We start from the raw sequence: 21,017 nt of genomic DNA, 5'->3' as shown, positions 1-21,017 counted from the left end.
AATGAAAAGTGATGAAAGAGAATATGAGGAGAAACGGCGTGTTAAGCATATATTGAATGTGAAAAGAACCTATCCTCTGTTTAAATGCAATAACGGACATTGGAGACGAGGTGAGCCGGCTGGCGGGGAGGAGCCAGCAGAGGATATATAACAGCGCCGGAGGAGAGATCCATTCTCTTCTCTTCTTGCTCAGGAGAGCCAGATCACAGCTGTTTTCTGCCGGAACAATATTCTGTCTGTAACACTACCGCGCCTTTTTTAATTAAAGTATCCCATTTGAATCTTTTCAGAGACTCCATTTAGTCTCATTTTAAAGCTTCTCTCCTGGACGCGAGAATAAAGAACATATTTAACACTAGTAACGTTAGCGAACTCGATGTGGGATAATTGCTTATACAGGTGACAATAATAAAAAGGAGCGTACCTATGTCAGTATTTGCGACAGTCGCCATCCTGTGGTTTTCAGAGGATGAAGCACATAAAAGCAATGCATTTCTACTGGTAGTATTTTTCGTGCCTAAACTTGCTCAATCGAAATCAGTCATATTGACCAGAAGACACATTTTGAGTTATACACTGTTGGAAAGAGGATATTCCTAGCTTTCTAACGGAGGAAACATATTTTCGTTTGTATTACTGGTCTGGGGGAAGCTCGCGAGTGTGTCAGGGTGTCTGCGGGGTCTTAAAAAGTATTAAAAGTTGATAAATCAATTTAGCGAAAATTAAGGCTATTAAAAAGTATTAAACGGCATTTTCCAAGGTATTAAGAAGTCCCACAGCAACGACAACATGAAACACCCTTTAATTTACTGAAACGACATGTCGGGAAACCCCCTCAAGGCGGCCCCATGCATAGCGCGCCGTAAAAATGCTGCTTCTTATTTTAAGTTTCGTTGCCTTGCTCCGATCTGTGGGGGGGGTCCCAAGGTGGGGTCCCAAGGTGGGTAGACCGGCATAGGCAACGCTCTGGGGGTCCAACGGCTCCGTGTGTAAGCCCTATATGATCATTTTCTGATAACGATGAAATAGCCCGCCTCCCTCTCCCCACGTCTCCTGCTGCTGCTGGGCTGTCAGAAGAGGGGGAGGAAAAGAGAGGCAGGCACCGTTTATTAAATATTATTATACAGAGAACAGAGTCGTTATCAATTTGTTTTAAAGCTCAATAAATAACAAAGAAGACTTCAGATCGGCACTTTTCTAATTTTGTACGGAAGATTTAAACTTTAACAGACATGTTGACCGGCGGAACATTTTTTTTAACGGAAACTCTGCCGCACGGTTCCCTCGTTCCTTGGAAGAGGCCGAGAGGTGGGTGTTTTTCATCTGCTGGTGGACTACCTGAGAGATAAACAACAGGAGAACACGCCGTCCACCGCGGAGAATAAACAGAAGGGCAACCATGGCAACCATGCTCCGGGGTCTTCTTCGCTGCTTTTGGTGTATTTTGTGCCGGCAGCAGCGCCACTTACAGGCCTGACATATGTACTACAGCGTTTCCAGCATTTCCAGCGGTCTAGTGTGAACGGACACATTAATGAATCGAATGCGTGTGAACGGAAGACTTTTTTGCGTTTGCGTATGCGTTTTACCGTATGCGTCCTCGTGGGGCCGGGGTCTAAGCCAAACTATATCCGGTCACAGAGATCTGCTATTGTCTTTTGTAAACATATGACAAATGTGTGAGGGTGATGACATCAGAGCATCGTCCTATGTGCCAGGGCTTAGCCCCGGACAGCCCCAGCCCAATTTAACCCCTGGGTATTTGAGAGGGAGCTCCTATATGGAGCTCACCAAAAGTTTAACATATTTCATAGTTCAAAGTTTTGTCAATTGTTTTGTTTATTGGTCAAATACTGGTTTCTAATGGTTTCTGAGGAGTTTTACTGGAATGAAAGAGCACAGAGTCTACAGAAGCAACAAAGCAGCATACTGCATTAAACCTGACCTTCACAGAGAGGTTGAAGTTCATGTGGAGAGGAGGCTTCAGTAGTCTGTCTGCACTCTGTTTAGTTGTGCTATCTTACAATCAATATAGTAAATGTGAGGTAAAGTGTGTAGCCAATGTAACCGGTTAGAACTCAAAATTGCGATGAGGTCTTAAAATGTATGGAAAGGGTCTTAAAAAAGGTCTTAAAAGGTATTAAATTTGACCTCAGGATTCCTGCATATACCCTGTGTGTGTGTGTGTTTGTGTATTTTTGCTTTTGTGTGTATTGTGTTAGTTTCCCGGGGAAAACACTCACGAGAAACACCGGCTGTTGTTATGCCTGCTTTGACGTAAAGTTACTCCGTTCTCCGCTTGTAATTATGCCGTTACAAGCTTCAAAGTTGTATTTATCATATTTAATTTAATTTTTAATATTCTGAAAGTCAAGACTTTGTTTATTTGAAATCAGATGAAAACAAACTGTAACGGACCCTGCCGTGTTATCTATGATTACTGTACGCCATACATTCATAATGTCAGCGGGAGGGAGGGGGGAGCATCGCTACGTAAAAGCATTAGTGCGAGGGAGAGCTGTCATCTTCCCTTTACAAGCTTCAAACATGTATTTATCGGGAGATTTTGGCAATAAAAGTTTCATATTCTGAAAAAAATTCCCTGGAAACCTCCAAAACTCTTACACAGAAAGAGGATCTCTGCACACGCTTTTTTTTATATCAGCTTTGTGTTTCAATGATTTTGTCCTAACCTTGGAGAGCCGTATGTTTACTGCCACCCTAAAAGGACCTCAAAAATGTTAAAAATGTTAATAAAGAATTTATTGAAAAGTTAGTTGGCTGATTGTTTTATATTGGCTCAGCCAGGTTATATGGGATGCCCAGTCTACTATATATGATATGGGTCACTCATTTTACAATATTAAACTTTGTTTTCTTATCTTTAATTGTTCATCCTTATGTAGAATGCTATTACGAAACACACATTTGGTTGTTTATAGTATAAAGAACATCTGATTTAATGTGAGGTAGGGAAATAATCATTTGAGTATAAGTATGTGCATATAAATATGTAATTTACAACAGCTGTACGCTGCTTGAAAAGCTTGAAAATGCACCTTGAAAATGCTTGAAAAGTGCTTGAATTTAACTTTGGAAAAGGTGTAAGAACCCTGTGTACAGTACCAAATGTAGTGCAAAGTTAGACTTAACTGTTAACAGCATTATATCGGGCGGGAGGCGAGAGCTTAGAAATTATTCATTCTACATGAGTAACGTAAATTGGCGGTAGTTAAGCTAACTGCTGCTAACTTTAACGGTCTCATTATTTCAAACGGTGCCTGCAGACTAGAGTTGATTATGGATTAAAAAAACATTTATTCAAGGCCGCTGCGGCACTTCCGTAACATTACCCCCTGTCGAATGATTGGAAAGAGGAGCGGTTTCCCCCCTGAGTCAGTGTGAATGAAGCCTAACAATTAACACAGGAGCGGCAGCTAAAATAGCAAAGAAATACATCTTTCGTTGTCAGAATAACGTTAATCTGATTGACTACGGCTAACGTTACCACTAAAATAACATCACAAATATTCTACTTTCTAACATTATCGTTTTTAGTTGTTTAGTTATACAAATTAAAACAAGAAGAAATATATGAATATTCAGAATTATTCACTTGGTGTCTACTTACCTAACGTTACAGTCCTGCGGAGAAATGTTGCCGTGTTCGATCCATGGATGTATAACTCTTGCACCAATCTGTAACGGTCACAGTCGTGCTTTTCCTGGAGAATATTTTCAAAAGCCGAGAGTCACAAGGCTGCATTAAACCAATGAGAAGGCGCGGCCTATCTGATGACGAATCGAAACCTAAGATTGATGCGGACCAGACAGACTCAATGCAAAGATATACAGTACTCTGAGGGAGTCCATCATCCCAGAATAAACACTACACAAGTCAACACTAACACCACACAAAGAAACAACACCAAAGAGAGGTTCTGGTGCACTCTGAGAAGTGTACTTTATGTCCATTCTACTCCAAAGTGTAACAATTTCTACTCTGGTCATCAGTACTCTGGGATTTTAACACTTCGGTATTTGCTTTGTAAAAGTCTCAAAATGCAATAAAAGCCAAATCCAGAGTTATTTTCCCTCTCCATTCATTTGACTGAGCCTAGAATGGCCGAGAAGGCGCTGATGGTGCTCTGTGGGCCCAGATGAGGGTACTTTTGCTCTCGAGGGTCACCACCTCCAACGCTGTATCAGTTCTCTTTATACATCCATGCTAAAAACACCTCAGAGTTGTAGTTAGTTTAAGGCACACTTAAACATCCCTCTTGTCCCCCCTCCATTTCGTCATCCACCCTCCTTTGTCCTCTTCATGCACGCTTTCTTCTCATTCATCCTTCAATCCTAAAGCCCTCTATTTCCCCCTCTACCCATATTCATCCTCTCCCTCCCTTTGTGCAATAAGGTCTTCCTGTCAGATAGAAGGGAGGGGCTGTAGAGAAACCAATATATATTGAAAGACAGAAATGCCGAGATGATGATGTTTATCTTATAATGAAGAGATGTTTATAGAGGTACACAGTCAGATTGGATGGATCAATTGCTGTGGGCAACTGGGGAAAAAATATTCGTGCGGGAATGGAGAGAGACGGGTGTGTTTAAAAATCAATTACACAGTAAATATGACACGAGTCAGCAACGACGCCTTCAGGGGAACCCGGGAAATATGCTCCTGCCTGCATGTCGGTAAATCTGCTCTCCCTAAAAATGAATTACTAATTGTATGTACAGGAGTGGAAAGAGAAAAACAATGGAGGGGGGGTGAGAGAGAGAGAGAGATTTATTTTTTCAAAGTGCTTAAACTTTTCATTCCGAATGTCGGGTTTTCTCTCTCCTGAAGTGTATTCTGTCGGTTGTTGTGCATGTCAATGGTCTGCAAAGGCTACAATCCCCTGGAGGTTCTCATAAAAATCTGACAACTCAGACTTACTACTTTAAATGTCAATACACAGCATCACAACACCAAAGAGAAGAATTAGCAAAAGTAGGGCTTATACAAATAGATAGCAAGACTCCTACACAGTGGTCAGTGGACACAGAGTACTCAATTTGAAACTATAAATCAAACACATGTTTAGGTTCTCCTTGTATGGTAACACTTTACGGTAAGGGTACATGAATCATCATGAATTCATGCATGACTTAATGCATGAAAAAGCATGAATTAATTCATGTAGTACTCATGTAGTACTTCATGAACTATCAGTAATGTACAGGTATTAATGGTATCTCATGCATGACTTAATGCAGGAACAATACCTTAATTAATGCATCAACTAAGGTATCTCAATCCTCATGACTTCTGAGTTATTAATGATGTTCATGTCTTCTTCATATAGATCTGCAGTTAAAGTGTCAGGCCAAAAAACAGACCAGTCACAGCAATTCCAAGTGTTGTAATCATGAGCAACTAAGCATGACTTTGTCATTACTTCATCATGTTTGTGCCCCTTCAAATAAAGTGGTGACCCGGTCGGTCGGTCATAGCAGTGCATGTATTCTGTTGAATTCAAAGTGTTGTAATCATGATTGACTAAGCATGACTTTGTCATTACTTCATCATGTTTGTGCCCCTTCAAATAAAGTGGTGACCTGTTCCATCGTTTACACTGATAAATAACATATGATTAATGGTGGTATGAAATAGACAAGTTTACGCGCCAAAACACGGGTAGCGCCATGACACTACACAAATGCACTTCATTTCCGCCGGAAGTCTTTTGCACAGCGTCTGTCGGTGTAAACCGATGTAAACAGTCAGACGGGCACTGGTGTAAACACAGCGATTTCGATGCTAACAGTGATGCTAGCTTGGGAACACGATTCGACTTCTTTGACTGGAGATGGCGTTACTCTCCCCCACCCGAATTCAGTGCAAAACTGGGAGGATAACATGACGACGTGGCCCAGCATAAAACCAAAATAAACTGCCTTATTTAGGTCATGCCCACAGGAGCCAACAGTTGTCTGTTGTTTACATAATGCACCATTTACATGATCTCTTTATGCTGTGCAATATATCATATGTGCCTGTACTGTTTGAGTGAAAATAAAGTTTGATGTAATTTAATTTCATTATTGCACTGTTATTGCATTATTGCATTTCATATGTTCCTTAGAGTGCTACAATTTCTTTTAACACAGTTCATCATTCATATTAAGCTCATACTGTACATAAATAACACTGAATGAATTAATTGTTGAGAGGAAACTAAAGAAATGGCTTCAACAAGAAAGATCACATGTTTAATCCTAACAGGTATTACAAATTAAAATATAAAAGCAGCCCACACAATTACATCACTATGAAAATATTCATATATAATATTAAAAAATACAATGCATGCAGTATTTGTTGTGTTTATCTGTATTTAATGAACAACATGGCTGGGTGCTGGGTGCTGGTTTGTGGTCCTAGCACTCACTATCTAACCACTCGTTCAGGTGCTTTCTCGAGTGATTGCAACCAACTACCGCACACGTAGTTCCCGAACCACTTTTCTTCATGTTGTAATTTTTATATCCTCTTTGTCTCTGCGATATCAGTGCTTTGTCGGCACAACGGAGCTAGCTAGCAAAACAAACCCAGTCCGCCAAAACGGAAGTGCATTGCATCGAAGGGAGGAGTTCAGGATGTAGAGCGGAAACGGCTCAATAACTTGTGTATAGAATGTATTAAGCAATTCATGGGGTGGGTTGGAGAAATGGTAGTAAGGTCATTGAATTTACACAAAATGTACTGCAGATTTTACAATTTTGTTTATTCAGCAAAAAATACTTTTATTTTGTAAAACAGAATATTAATTGAGTGCCACAGGGACAGATGGGTGACACCAGAATCACTGGAGTGGGCTGTTATGCACTTGCAGGCCTGCCAAGCACAATTAGCACCATGTTACACAGAAAAACAACAGTTTAACCCATCTAGGAATATGGATTTTCATAACACAGAGCTCCGGTTCAAACAAGGAGTTGGGTACTTAAGCATGAATTCTGTGAATGTCAAGTAAAGATCCATTGTCCTTGTTTTGGAGGATTGCTGAAGCTGTAGGCTCCTGCTCGCAAAAGCCCCTACAGGTTTCAGCAAATCTTTTGATGCTGTCTTTCCTCTTGAAGCTGGACCTCAAGGTTTTGTACAGCTCTGGGTTTACGAAGGCAATTTCAGCAATCGGCGCCTGATGCACAATTGTATTGCGATCCACACCAAGCCTGGTGTATGCAACAGCTTTGCTGATGCCTTCCTTTTTTACCATCTCCAGTACCATATTGTACCGGTGAATGGAGTGGTCTGGTGTTTTCACTGTAAGACAATAGAAAGCACAAAATGAGCTTGATCAAAGTGGCAGTGCTGCACATTGATTCACAATTTCATATTTGCTACATCATCAAACTCTTACACAGTTCAGTCAACTTTAGCACCCAATTATGCACAGCAAGTACAGTACAAATTGTGCAGAAATAGTAAGAATACAATAGAAAGGTAACTGCACACTGGAGTCAGAGCTTTCTTAAGTTGCATTAGCAATGTTTCAACGCAACACAAGTCCAACTCAAGAAAACCCTATAGGACCACACTATAACTACCTTCCTGCACTCAAATGACCTCCATAAAATGAAGTGCGGGATCAATGCAGTTAGCAGGGTTCTCATTTTTACATTTTGTCAGGTTTATTCACTTTAATTTAATGAGTTACTACAAAATGATACTCTTGACTGTTATCTGGTAAAAGTGTATGGGAAGCCAGAGCTTGTACTGTATGCTTACCAAATATTTTTGTTAGAATGACAAATGCCACTTTGTAACATTGTGTAATTAAAAAAATTAGTGAGGACTGTGTCTTCACGCTTTTCATAAAATACCAGCAGAGTGGGGTGTCTGTCGAGCGGTAAAGGATCCATCTGTTAGCTGACTGCACTATATGTGCATATAGATGCTAGTGGGAATCAAGTAAATACACAGGCTAGGATCATATGTGTGAGAGGCAAAAGGACACATACAGTATGTCCATGACGACTGTAATCTTTGAAAGAGAGACTGAGAGGTTTAGATCCAGCTACCATGGCAGACTTCCGACAAACAAACTTTTTCACATCAAACACCCATAAACTGACACAAATTATTCCACGGATGCCCATTTGGTTCAAGATGTTGTCCCAGGATCCCCCATCAGATAGGATGTTACTTATAGATGGAATTATAGTGAAAATAAATCAATCCCCTTTTTGCAGGTAATGTATTTGTAACAAAATTGACACAACACCTTGACAAGTAAGGCATCTTTCAGCTTCTGTGGTAATGGCTTTCACCTGCTTATGGTGGACAGTAGCAAGTACATCTCTCTTAAAAACAATTGCCCTCTGCAGTTGTGTGACTTTTGTAATACTTTGAAATGACAGGCTACTATTGAGGACTTTGTCGGGGATAGGTATAACATGTTACTGTAATCTCTGTGGGTCTTTCTATTTTATATCAATATTGATTAAGTGCTAAGCCAACCTCATTTTGGAGTGACAACTGTATCACTTGAGTTTTTGAAAAAGTCAGTACATACCTCGCAAATGTTTCCGTTTTTTCTTGTCCGATTTGCGCTTGAGCTTGCGCTTAGACTTGGACTTGGACGTGGACTTCTTCTTGGGCTTCTTGTCCTCAGATGATTCAGAACTTGATTCAGACTCGGATGAATCGCTAGATGACGAAAGGTCCGATTAATCCGAGTCCTCTTTCCGCTGTCCAGGTGGTTGATCTCCAGGTGGGATCTTCGTGGCTAGCTCGCCTCCCCTTTCCTTTCTGACTGTAAGAGCTACACAAAACAAATAAAGTAATTATTTCCAAATAACAGCAATTGTTTCATCACAATCAACTTATATGTACATTTCTAAACTTGTAATCTCCTCAAATCATGTTTAACCTTCTTTAAGTCTCTCCCTGAGAAAATTACGGTCCTCCGTTAGAATATTAACCCGTTCTCTCAAGGTGGCAATCTCCTGATTTTGGCCGTATATCATTTGCTGAGCCTCCTGCAGAGCTGTCTGTAGACTGGGGTCTTCTGAAACAAAGGAAGGCCTCATAATTAAATACTGTTACATTTTAAACTTTTGACAATCTCCCTCTCCTTAACCAATAGCAAAATAGCAAATAATCAAAGCAGTATAAAACCACACCTGAGCACTGTTTGAATTAATGTAGCTGGCTGTGAAACACATGCCTACCGTATTCTTGTGCCTTTTCTGCAGAGGTTCCCGGATGCTCCGACAGAGGTGGAAGCACTGTACATTTTGAATGACAGATAAAAATGACAACTTTAGAGAGATTATATATTTTCTACGGATGATGTCAGTGTTCTTTTTGTGCCAGTCATGCATGTTTATGTCCAAGTAGCAGCCAGGTCAATGGTACATTTTGGATCGGGAGATATAAGAACCATTACTACAATCACATACAACCACCTTTTTTTGTTATTATCAGATAACATTTTATGTTTGGGGATTCATTGTGATTTATAACAACTATTAAGTAGTATTTATCATAAAACACAACACACAATGCTGAGAAAAGTCAACATTACATTAAAAAAATTACAGTAAGGGCTGGAGTAAAATGAATCTTGCAATACATACAGCACTCATGACATAATAAACCAGAAATACCCTTTTCAGCCCATGGCGATGTATTTGCCCGGTTGTGTGGAGGCTGATGCACAGAGGGGGCTGTGTAGTAATATTAGAGAAAATGTATTGTTAGATTATATGACATTTATTTTGAGCACCATACACTGCATTGTTGCATGGTTACTATCATTAATTCATCCTAAGCATAATCCAATCGTAAAAGTCACAGCTTTTGTTTCTTTTTAATATATAAAATATGAGTTGATTTCATTTGGAAACCTGAAATAATTTCACAATAGCAATGTCCATCGGATTAAAAGGATGATACTAAAAAATCAATAGCAGTAAATAGTCATTTAGAACAATGTCTTAAAATCCAGTGCTTGTAACAAACCAAACACTGATGACTAAAAGCTGATTGCCCAAAAAAGACAATACAAATTAATACTTAAACTACTAGTAAGATTATATTAAATCAATGTTGATTAATTACAAACAATATACACAATTACAACTTTTTCTTTGACAACTGTTTGAAGTTATTCTGTCAAGCCTGCAGCTTGCTAGGCCCTTTAACTGACTTAAAGCAGCATTAATACTTTGAACCTCTAAAATTCAAAGGTAAAGTATTAATGTTATGTCAAATTTGTAAACAACACTGTAGGAGCAATGTAGGATACCTTTTACAGGCGTCTTGGCCTTAGCATGTTTTTTCTGCGACTTCCTGTTCTTTTGTTGGGGCTGTTGCACAGACAGGCCTGGGTGTAAGATTAGACAAGACAAAGCACAAGAATAAGTCACTATGAATATCACATATCATTGTTTATTATATGTAATGAGTGGGAGTACAGATGGAGCACTGAATTTCAGACTCCAGCTTACAGCTTCCTGCCTACGACCTGCCAAAGACCAGTATAGAGGAATTTTAAGCCCTCCCAATATTTTCCAAGAGGGCGTTGCCAGATTTTCAATTTCAGGTTTTAACCAGGAGATGGCGCTCCATTCACAAATACAGAAAGACAAGTTTCATGGACTTTGTGTTTTGTTTTGAAGAGCATTTGAACACATCAATATTTTAGATCAACTAAAGTATATCTAATCTTGTAATTCAATAATATATAGTCTTTATATATTAAATAATCATAATTATAATGTAAATGTTTACATTACACTTCTTTATTTGTTATGCTCATACTTTTACCTTTACAATCGTTTGCTTTAATATGCAGTATATTTTTTGTATATTTTTGTGTTTGCTTCCTCCTGCTCCCTTTCGGACACATACTGTATGATTTATTATTATTATTAATATGAAGATATTATTAAGATAAGATAAGATGTTACTTTATTGATTGAACATTTTAGTTTAGAATGTGCTGTCCCACGGTAATTCAGAAGGCTCACAGGTCACATTCCGACCATTATTTAAAACAATAGGTGCTTTCACACCGTCTACAGTTTGATTTGTATAGAGGGAGCTCTGTCAGTTTTCGAATTACCCATTTGCTTTTGGGGAGCCCTATTTTTCAGAGCACATCCTGCTACTAAATATGTCACACGCACGCTCTGTTGACTGGCGCAGCTGCGCGGATGCGATCAATTGCTATAAAAACACTCTTCTACTAATACAGACGGTGTCACTATGCCGGCGGATGTGGCCGTTGTTGAAGCCTCTTCAGGCTCCGCATTGGCAGGACTCTCCCTCGGTGTGGAGCTGTCAAGCTCGACCCTAACGCAGCTTACAGCCGGCCAACTAAAAGTTGTTTTCCGTTCACGTTGTCATTTTTAGACTCCTTCGCTTCTTTGCTTGTGAATCCAAAAGCTGTGATGCTTGGCTGTTTTCGTTTTGCCATATTTTTTATTACAAAGCCAGAGTTAAAAAAATATCAATATGAACATTTCAAATACCGCGCTGGCATCACCGCCATAACCATAGTAACGTAAGTAAGAATGCAGCGCCGCCACGTACAGATGGCAACGTCCAGACATATTCACAAATATAAAACAAATATTCAGAAACTGTAATGAACAATAACTATTATTTATTTCAAGAACTGTTATTTACAGAAACTCAACATTTCTAATCTGTGTGACACAAATATGCACGATTGTTTTGGGCTCCCCCTATTTATCTCAAAATCGGCCTCCAGGGGAGCTCCCTCCCTCTTCGGGGGAGCCAACCTCCTCCTAGCTCCCCTCCATTTCGAACAGTGTCTGTGGCTGAATGGCCAGCGATTAGGTGCGGCGCATTTATCAGAGGTGATCAGAGTTAACTGCCTGCCGTCAGATTTCATTTAAAAAACAGATCTGATTTTAAGACTATTTCTGCGCTCATAAAGAATGATAAGAATATAATAATGCGTATTGAACTGGTTTAATTAATTAGTGAGTTTATTTAAGAACCGCCAATCGGGTCAATTTGTGTGATGTGTGTTGTGTGTGTGCAATGTAACTTTTTTTCAATAAAATATTAAAGTCTCCCAGTCCGTGACTTTTCCTGAAAGTGTGTTATGTAACACCCTATGTTGTTAAAAATTGCTTTCTAATAGCAGGATTTGACGGGTTTAGGTAGGCCTATACAAAAACCTCTGGCGGTTCTAGTGTTAAGGTAATTAGGTACAGTAGAAGCCCTTTTTTTATCATTAACGAATTTAGCAGTTGAACATAAAAGTCAACTAACTGAGGGTCACTTGCAATGACAGTGTTGTGTCTAATTGTAAGCTTGTCACTCAGGGTAACCTACAATTAATTTAGCTGCCGGAGAAGAAAAATCAAGGGGGGAGGGGGGGAGAGAGCTGTGGTTGATGGGCCATTAGTTGTGTAAATACACAGCTGAGAAGTGCCGTTTCATTCAGACAGTTTAAAAAGCGGTAACAACGGACTATTTTTCTTAGCGGATGCATGTCAATTTAAACCAATACATACAACTATTTTTTAAATCAATAAAAACATTTTCTAAATCCATAAAAGCATTTCAATTAATACTGGGAGTCATGTCGTTACTTTGTTGAGAATGTGGCCGTGTAATAAGCGGGATAATTTGCAGCGACTTGTTCCTTATGGAGAAAATAGTACCCGTCATGCAGATCAGGATCCCTCCGCCACGCTTTGGGATCCTGATCTGCCGACGAGGCTCCATTAAAATATAAATATTTTTTGTGAATTACTGAGTTTAGACACGTTAATAACGTTTTAATGAAGTTGAATACAGTATATTCATATGTGTCTGTGATTTCATGTTAATTCGGCGAACATAAACATAAATGATCGTGGTGAAGATGATGATTAAATTAGGATTAAAAATCGAGAGCCGGGCTGCATTTCCTCCTGTTCGTTTTTTTCGACTAAACAACATTATTTTGTTAAATAACAACATGGTGATGTTTTGTAAATGATTACATGTCTCTTATTTAGCACAGAGTATGATATCCGTGACATATGGATCTTAATAAAGTTCCGCTGTACATCCAGCGTACTGTATCTGACTTTATTTCACATGAGCTCCAGTGTGGAACCCCACTTTACCCCCTGGTGGATCAATGATCCATTGCAGCTGGCTTCATTATAATTACATTTATCTATCACGGGGGCGGTCTCAAGTCAAACTGGAGGTTTTCCCTTGAGCGAGGGCAGATCACGTACCAATCACGGCCCTCGCGTTTCAAACTGTCTGAAATGAATCGCTACATCTGTAGGATAGTCAGGATTCCCATGTTCAGAGTCACTGAAGGATGAAATTAACCAAAGGTATCTGAAAGTTATAACATCTAAGATATAATTACATTTCAAATCGAGTATTCAACTCAACCATGTAATAATGCTATTTATTACATGGCTTAGTTGAATACTCGATTCTGATTGGTCAATTCAACGTGACACGTTGTTAATCCAGAACAGACAGACCGCTGTCAAGGATTTATTGACCGTTGTTAAGGGAGTAGCATGAAGCTGCAGCGTCGGAGGCTGCAATCCCAGACCCGCACTCACAGGACCCTAGACCCTAGTTGTTTTGCAACATCGCCACCTAGCGAGCAGGAGACATGAATATGAACGGCAACGCAGAGAGTGTGAGTAATGTGAACTGTTTTAAAGTTGTATTTGTTTAATATTAATAACAATTCTGGTGTCTTGAAATGAAGTGTGATTAGCTTACATTAACTATGATAGTCTTAAGGCAATACAAACAAACATATGTTAGCTTATGATAGCTTCTAACAGTATTAAAAGGCACACAAAACAATTATTCGTTACCTATAGCTTTCGGCAAAAGCATTATTAGCAAAAGCATTAGCTTCGTTAGCATTTTGATTATTTGTTTAATGAAACTGTAGCGTGATTTTGGCAAGCCCAACTAGGTGTCAATTGGACAGCAATACAAGCAATACGTGCTAAATGTCTTCTGTTAACCTATGATGCAAAACCAACTGTTAGCCTTTTTGTTTACATGTTGCCATGTTTTGTAATATTGCATGAGTTGTTTTAGTCAGTTATTATGTTGGCCTATTCTGTAGGTTAGAATCTGTTGTGTCAGAATCTAACAATTAGGCCTAATTTATGTTTGTCTGTGAAATTATCGGTGTTCACTCCTCTGGGCACTCGCTCCGTGCCAGGCTTGGGGACCTGTTGCTGGTGGCTTGCACTATTTTGTTAGTTAAAAATAAACAACTGTTATGTTCTTATCCCTCGTTTCGCCTCCCTGCTTTATGTTACAGCCCAGGAGCTGGGGTGTAATACATATGTATGACTGGTATTGGGTTTTTCTACTTTAGTTTCAGCAGATGCAGTACCCCCGACAGAAGCCATCGGCGTGCCCCCGACAGAAGCCATCGCTGTGAACCCGACAGAGGCCCTCAGCTAATCGACAACAGCAGATTGAAATTGCATGTTTATCTTTTGCAGCCTGGTGTATAAACACACTTACAGTTGTTTTTCAGTAATCTAGCACCTCTTTAAAGACACATTTAATTTGATTCATTTCGAACGTGTAATACAATAAGAATTATGATACTGGAGAAACATAAGCGGTATCAAATTGATAAACTAAATATTATACTATGATATTATATTACACATTTAACCCCACGCCTTCTCCTTATAGAAAATAAATATAATAATAATAATAATAAAAACATGTGTAACTAAATTAAAAGTTTGTTACTTTTGCATTGCAATGTCTACTTTTGCGGTCATCCAATCCGCTAGGTGGCGATGTTGCAAAGACAACTAGGGTCTACGGTCCTGGGAGTGCGGGTGCAGCCTCCGACGCTGCAGCTTCATACTATTGTGTTAAGGACGCTCACATCTGCAGAAAGAAGTCGGTTCAATTGAACTGTGTACAGTTTGTCCCACTTTTCAAACTGGGAGAAGAAAACAGCGGAGAAGTAACAGGGCAGAAACCATCCTTTTTACGCAACAATCCAGACATAGACATCAAAACATATTCAGTTGCAAGTTACTTTGGCATTAAGGCAGGGATATCTAGATACTTTCCAAGGTTTGACATAATGAATTGTGCTACCTTTAAAGCAAGCAACGATGTTTTCAAATCTGAAATCAAAAAGCTCAGCAAAAACGCTATCGAAGCAGTTCCTGCCACTGCTACCTAGTTCAAACAGTAACAACGGACTATTTTCTCTTAGCGGATGCATTCATCAATAATAGCCTACTATTTTTAAAATCAATGAAAACATTTTCTAAATCCATAAAAGCATTTCAATAATTATTGGGAGTCGTGTCGTTACTTTGTTGAGAATGTGGCCACATGTAATAAGCGGGACAGCCTGCTTATTACATGGCCACATGTAATAAGCAGGCTTCGCGTCGGATGTTTTTTCCCCATAATGACCACCTCGCTGCACATTATCCCTTACGTAATTGATGGCTGCCAGGCATTACAAATGCATGACAATAACCTTTTATAGCTAACATTAGCCTTTAACAGAACCACGTTAACCATTAGCATTCATTTACTGAAAGCTAGCCATACTGTTAAGATAGCTAGCTTGTACTTGCTAACGTTACGTTATTTATCGATTCTTTTGTGGTAGGAATGTACATGTAAGTCGCTAAATTGTCAATACTAAAATGTTCTACAAACCAACAATTTCACCTGTGTCATACTGGGCCTCTAAACACTTCCTCTTGCCTCTTCGCAGAGCTAACGATTCCATGTTGCTTTCTCCGGTCTTACCTCGACGTGTGTTCGCGGGTTGCACATGTGCCTCCTCCTCCTTCCAACTGTCCTCCTCGGTGTCTGGTGCAATCGGCAGAACGGTGGAAGTTTTTTTTGTTCCGTGGTACATGTCAAAGTTGAGTTCTGGTGGAACCTGGATTTCTAATGTGTTATCCCAGGATGATACCACTGTCAGAGAACAGGGCGCTCCAAATAGTTTTATATCATTAAGAACCTTAATGATGTTTTTGTTAGGAAGCATGATGCCTTCAAGTCACTGCGTAGGAGGAGAAAACAAAAAAAAGCGCTCCTAAAAGGTCATCCTAGCTGCATGACCCTGACATCGCGGGCTTTACGTTACTGATACTTGCAGAGCTTCAACAATAGACCAGCAAACCTGACGTTAAGACATGAACCTGGCAAGTAAAATAGTGTCTTTAACTGAAGGAGAGCCAACTAAAAGGAGGACAGCCAAGTTAATTAAATAGCTACAGAAAAAATACCTTCTGAAGAAAAAAAGAAGATGCAGATTATGTCAAAACGCAATGAAGCTGAAGAAGAAACACAACTCAATAGATGTCTATAGATGGTATGTATTAACCAGTGGCGAGCCGTCAGGGGTAAGATATTTTACAAAATAATATTTAAAAACATTAAAATATATATATATTTTTAGTTAAATATGTTTCTTGTTATATTTTTCATTAGTTTTACCAAAATAACTTGATTTAATTTTAGTCAAAATAACATTTCCAAATAAATCCTTCTAAATCTGCCTATTCAGTTTCTGTTTGAATGTGAAGGGTTAAATTAAAGAAGCAAGTCTCTGCGAGTTACTGGGTGTTTCTCAATCGCGAGTACGCTTGCTTGGTAGCACATTTCTGCCGAGCATCTTGCTTCAGAAGCGAGTCAAGAATACTTCCTGGCATTCAGAAAAAAAGAGTGGAACAGGCTAGCAAGTGTCCAGGTGCGCGTCATATGAGAGGCCCCGCCTTACATCTTCCGCCACAGATTTGGGGAAATGTGTCCATGCGCAAAGCATTCTGGGGATTTTAGACCGCGGAGTCTACTCATGTGCAGCCTCAATATTTCTCCAAACGGAGTACGCTGGGCTCGGTAGATTTCCAAGTATGCTGGAGATTGGAACAGTACTTTGGCGGCACTCGATGACGTAGTATGCTTGAAATAGTGGCTCGGTAGCAGCTTCACTCGCGATTGAGAAACACCCACTGTGAAGAAAGGAGCTGATGGACGTCCCTATGAAGTCACAGAGGTATTCCCTATCTTTATTCAAAATACCTTTGTATTGTGTTGCCACACGGACCCTTTAGTGGGGACACTTAGCTCTAGCTCGTCATTCCTGCTAACTTGTCAGATAGAGCAGACGTGTATATTCTCTGTTGTTGTTTAATGGATAATAAAGAATGGAACTCCATTCTAAACACACCGCCTCCGACTCCCTTTAATCGGCACTACAAGCGTGATATTTAAATTTGAGAGCATACTTTTTTGATTTGATTTCTTTCCCTCAAACCTGGTACTCACACTCAAATAGTGCCTGCTTGCACTTAGATTTGCTCTGCTTCTGCTCAAACTGTACGCTTGCACTCAGATATATTGCTGCTTGGACAAATCTCCTGTGTTCCAGTTGAAAACCTTCTCCTCGCACTCAGGCTGCTTCTGTGCGCTCGTGAAATGTCTGCTCTCAGATTTCTTCTGTGCGCGCTTGGATAATAGGAGGCCAGGTGTCCTTGCGGGTGCGTTGGCTTTACTTATTAAAGCGTCCCGTAAGGGCGGTTACTATTTGGTTCACTTGTTTAATTTACAACTTTTTTTTGGGGGGGGGGGGCAAGCACAGTTAGTATATATTTATAAAAGGGAGAAGTTAAATCAAGCAATCTGATGTTTCTTAGCCGTGATAATGAGCGTATATCCCGCGTATAATTGTAGTTACTTTTCACAAGTCAGTATCCCTCCGCGTATGAGAAAAGCTACAACCGTTACGTCCGTTATGAAAATAACTAACTAACAAAGCTTAACATGAAAACATTTAAGGTTAACTTCGACCTCCGGGATGGCCTAACTATGGAGGAGTGGTTTGAGAAGTGCCTATCTCCAGAAAAAAAAAAACACCTAAACGACGAGAATGCTGTCTGTTTAATATGTTCGCTAGCTGTTATTGTTGTTGCATAGCAACCACCTCGCACTATGTTTTAAATTATGTATTATAGAATGATCACACCGGTGACATTTTTTTTTTGACTTGTAAAATCATCTTTTAAATTGAAAAACATCATATGTGTAATTCGTGGCACAATTCAAACGGGATCGAAAGATAATCTTTCTCTCTCCATTGACTTCAATGCATAACTTTTCCGAAATAAGGTCCCATGGAGCTCCCCCGGAAGGGGAGGGACTTCGTACTAACAGTGCTTTCCCTTCTATGTCAATGGATGTTATACTGCCGCCTAGTGGTAACATATGCATCGTAGCTATGCATAAAGCCCGATCATTACAAAAGGTTATTGAACATTTTCCACGGTTACATGGTTTTGAAAGTCCAGTAGGCAACGTTCTTACTAATGGCACCCACACATCCCCACACAAGTCAATGCGTATAATTAACTGATGAGTTCAGGCACATTTTTGACATGCAGTCAGTTCAGATTTCATAAAGTATTTGAAATCGATTAAATATTTTTTTGCTTAGTCACACAATGGTTATAGATTGATGGCCAAAAAAAAGACATTTTACAAATTTTAACGGAAGACTATAACACAATAAAGTATGCAAAAGTTGAAACACTATTGGACACATTATAATTGTGAACACTTGTTTACACAATAGCCAAACTACATAGGCTACTGTATATAGTATTTAACTGTATTATAGAACGTTAACTGTTTTATTTTTGGTCCAGGGTATGCCGAGGTAAGAGCCACAGGGGAAGAAAAACAACCAAAACAATCAGAACTGGATCTATCTTTGAGAACTCAAGATGCAGTTTAATTTCATGGATGAAATTCTTCTACAGGTAATCCAGATCATACATTCAGATCAGCCATACCATCATAGGTTTTACTGGGATTGTACTGCAATCCAATATTAAAAAGTCTGTAGGCCTATCATGACTGCATTTAGGAGGCTTTATGGCTCTAAGATGTGATAGCAGTGAGTGGAGGGTGCACAAGAACCCCTATAGTGCTTTCTGTTTATTTAATGAGTGAAGGTGGTAACCAACCACTGCATTTTTTTTAGTCTGTATAATTCCTATGTTGTGATTACACGAAACATTTAATAAAAAGGTAAATGGTCTTCCTTGTCAGGTTTTCACAAGGCTTGCGAATGAGGCAGGTTGATATGAAGACAGATGGCATAGCGAAAAGCTCAACAACTCTCTCAAAGATGGCATCCTGTGCAAGAAAAGTCTGCAGACATGCAATGAGGCGACACAAAAAAAGGACTGGACAACGCCTAGGAGATGAAAGGGAGATTGTTGTCATTGACGAGAGCAATTTTCGCCATAAACGAAAGGTAGACAGTTCGGCTAAAAATTAAGGCTAAAGTATCTGGTATGTCATTAAAAAGTCATAGTATATTATTCTATACATTTTATGAGAAAGGCATAGTATAGTATGCCATGAAAATCTGTCATCTTGGAACAGTAGCATTCCACCCAAGCCCAAACTGAAACTTATAATTCTACATTTTCGTTCAAGCTAGCAGGTGTTTGTAGTAGTGCTTGTGAGGCTTAAAGTCCTACTTTTTAACCCTATCCCTTGGAAAAAACGCCCAAAAGAACCCAAAATGAATCAGGAATAGCTCCTCAACGATAAGGATGATATGCATATATCTGGTCTCACTTTAAAGGTAAGAAGCTAAGGAATATGAATCAATTGTTAGTAAACTAAACTATATTACCATTACAGAGAAAATGGAGAGGCAATGACGGAAAAAATACGATTTTTATCCTTGCCTGGTATAAAAAAATCTAAATTTCAAAGGCAAGTGATTAGCTACTCTTTGTGTTAGGAATTTACATGCAAGTGATAGTTTTCCATCGCCAAATTAGTGATAAATAAAAATAGTATACTCATGACAACAAGCTGTATAACTAAAACAGACATTTTAATGGTGAAGTTTTAATGAGACCTTTTGTATTTACAGTATGGTCGTGGGAGAATAGCCAACACTTTTTTGGAATGCTTGGAGTGAAAGGAAAAGTTCGAAGATCTATATTGAAGCTGGTGAAGAGGAGGTCCCGCAACCATCTACTTCCGTTGGTGGTGAAGCATGTGCGCCCTGGGACAGTAATGATTAGTGATGAGTGGGGGGCGTATAGGGGTGCTCTCACCAATTTGGGCTATTCACACTTCACTGTGAACCATTCAAAGTGGTTTGTTGATCCTGTTACTGGAGCCCACACTCAGCATATAGAGAGGGCATGGTTAACATACAAATCAATAATTTGGCGGCTTAAGGGAAACCGAACTGAGAAACTTTTGAAAGAACATCTTGCAGTTATAGAGTGGACTTACTGGCTTGGAAACAGGCATAAGGAAGGACCTCTCGGCCGTTTACTGAGGACATTCGGGTCATGTTTCCCTGATTGAACCACCAAGAGCTCACTGACTTCAGATATGAAGAAGATGGATGTTTTGCTAGCAGGAGCCTACAGCTTCAGCAATCCTCCAAAACAAGGACAATGGATCTTTACTTGACATTCACAGAATTCACACTTAAGTACCCAACTCCTTGTTTGAACCGCAGCTCTGTGTTATGAAAATCCATATTCCTAGATGTGTTAAACTGTTGTTGTTCTGTGTCACATGGTGCTAATTGTGCTTGGCAGGCCTGCCAGTGCATAACAGCCCACTCCAGTGATTCTGGTGTCACCCATCTGTCCCTGTGGTACTCAATTAATATTCTGTTTTACAAAATAAAAGTAGTTTTTGGTGAATAAACAAAATTGTAAAATCTGCAGTACATTTTGTGTAAATTCAGTGACCTTACTACCATTTCTCCAACCCACCCCATGAATTGCTTAATACATTCTATTTCATACCACCATTAATCGTATGTTATTTATCAGTGTAAGGGGCACAAACATGATGAAGTAATGACAAAGTCATGCTTAGTTAATCATGATTACAACACTTTGAATTCAACAGAATACATGCACTGCTATGACCGACCGACCGACCGGGTCACCACTTTATTTGA

The 21,017-nt window shown here is 39.4% G+C and overlaps 2 protein-coding genes and 1 long non-coding RNA gene across 4 annotated transcripts in view; 1 reads left to right on the top strand and 2 right to left on the bottom strand.

Moving 5' to 3' along the window:
* The window catches only part of LOC307035770 (uncharacterized protein), a 30,185-nt gene extending 26,439 nt beyond the window's left edge, over nucleotides 1–3,746 (bottom strand). The window contains exon 1 of the mRNA XM_079675462.1: nucleotides 3,632–3,746. The gene's annotated coding sequence lies outside the window, so the exon portion shown is untranslated. The remainder of the gene's footprint in view (nucleotides 1–3,631) is intronic.
* A 4,828-nt stretch (nucleotides 3,747–8,574) lies between these two features.
* LOC307037179 (uncharacterized protein) lies at nucleotides 8,575–15,927 on the bottom strand. Of its 2 annotated transcripts, none has more exons than XM_079677957.1 (6): nucleotides 15,812–15,927; nucleotides 10,302–10,379; nucleotides 9,661–9,720; nucleotides 9,223–9,279; nucleotides 8,922–9,059; nucleotides 8,575–8,813 (listed from the first exon to the last, which is right to left on the bottom strand). In XM_079677957.1, the coding sequence occupies exons 1-6, from the start codon at nucleotides 15,921–15,923 to the stop codon at nucleotides 8,719–8,721; spliced, it is 540 nt and encodes a 179-aa protein (XP_079534083.1). In that variant the 5' UTR covers nucleotides 15,924–15,927; the 3' UTR covers nucleotides 8,575–8,718. The 2 variants fall into 2 exon arrangements, with proteins under 2 accessions (XP_079534083.1, XP_079534084.1); XM_079677958.1 differs by having other exon boundaries at nucleotides 8,922–9,056.
* A 926-nt stretch (nucleotides 15,928–16,853) lies between these two features.
* On the top strand, nucleotides 16,854–20,782 carry LOC307036861. Its single transcript, XR_013807496.1, has 4 exons — nucleotides 16,854–17,066; nucleotides 18,715–18,828; nucleotides 19,121–19,328; nucleotides 19,962–20,782. It is a non-coding gene; the product is annotated as an uncharacterized lncRNA (long non-coding RNA).
* Nucleotides 20,783–21,017: the final 235 nt, after the last annotated feature.

The sequence above is a fragment of the Notothenia rossii genome (genome assembly GCF_949606895.1).
Source record: "Notothenia rossii genome assembly, chromosome: 4".
In the NCBI taxonomy this organism is placed as follows: domain Eukaryota; kingdom Metazoa; phylum Chordata; class Actinopteri; order Perciformes; family Nototheniidae; genus Notothenia; species Notothenia rossii.
This window is presented reverse-complemented; position numbering and strand designations above follow the sequence as displayed.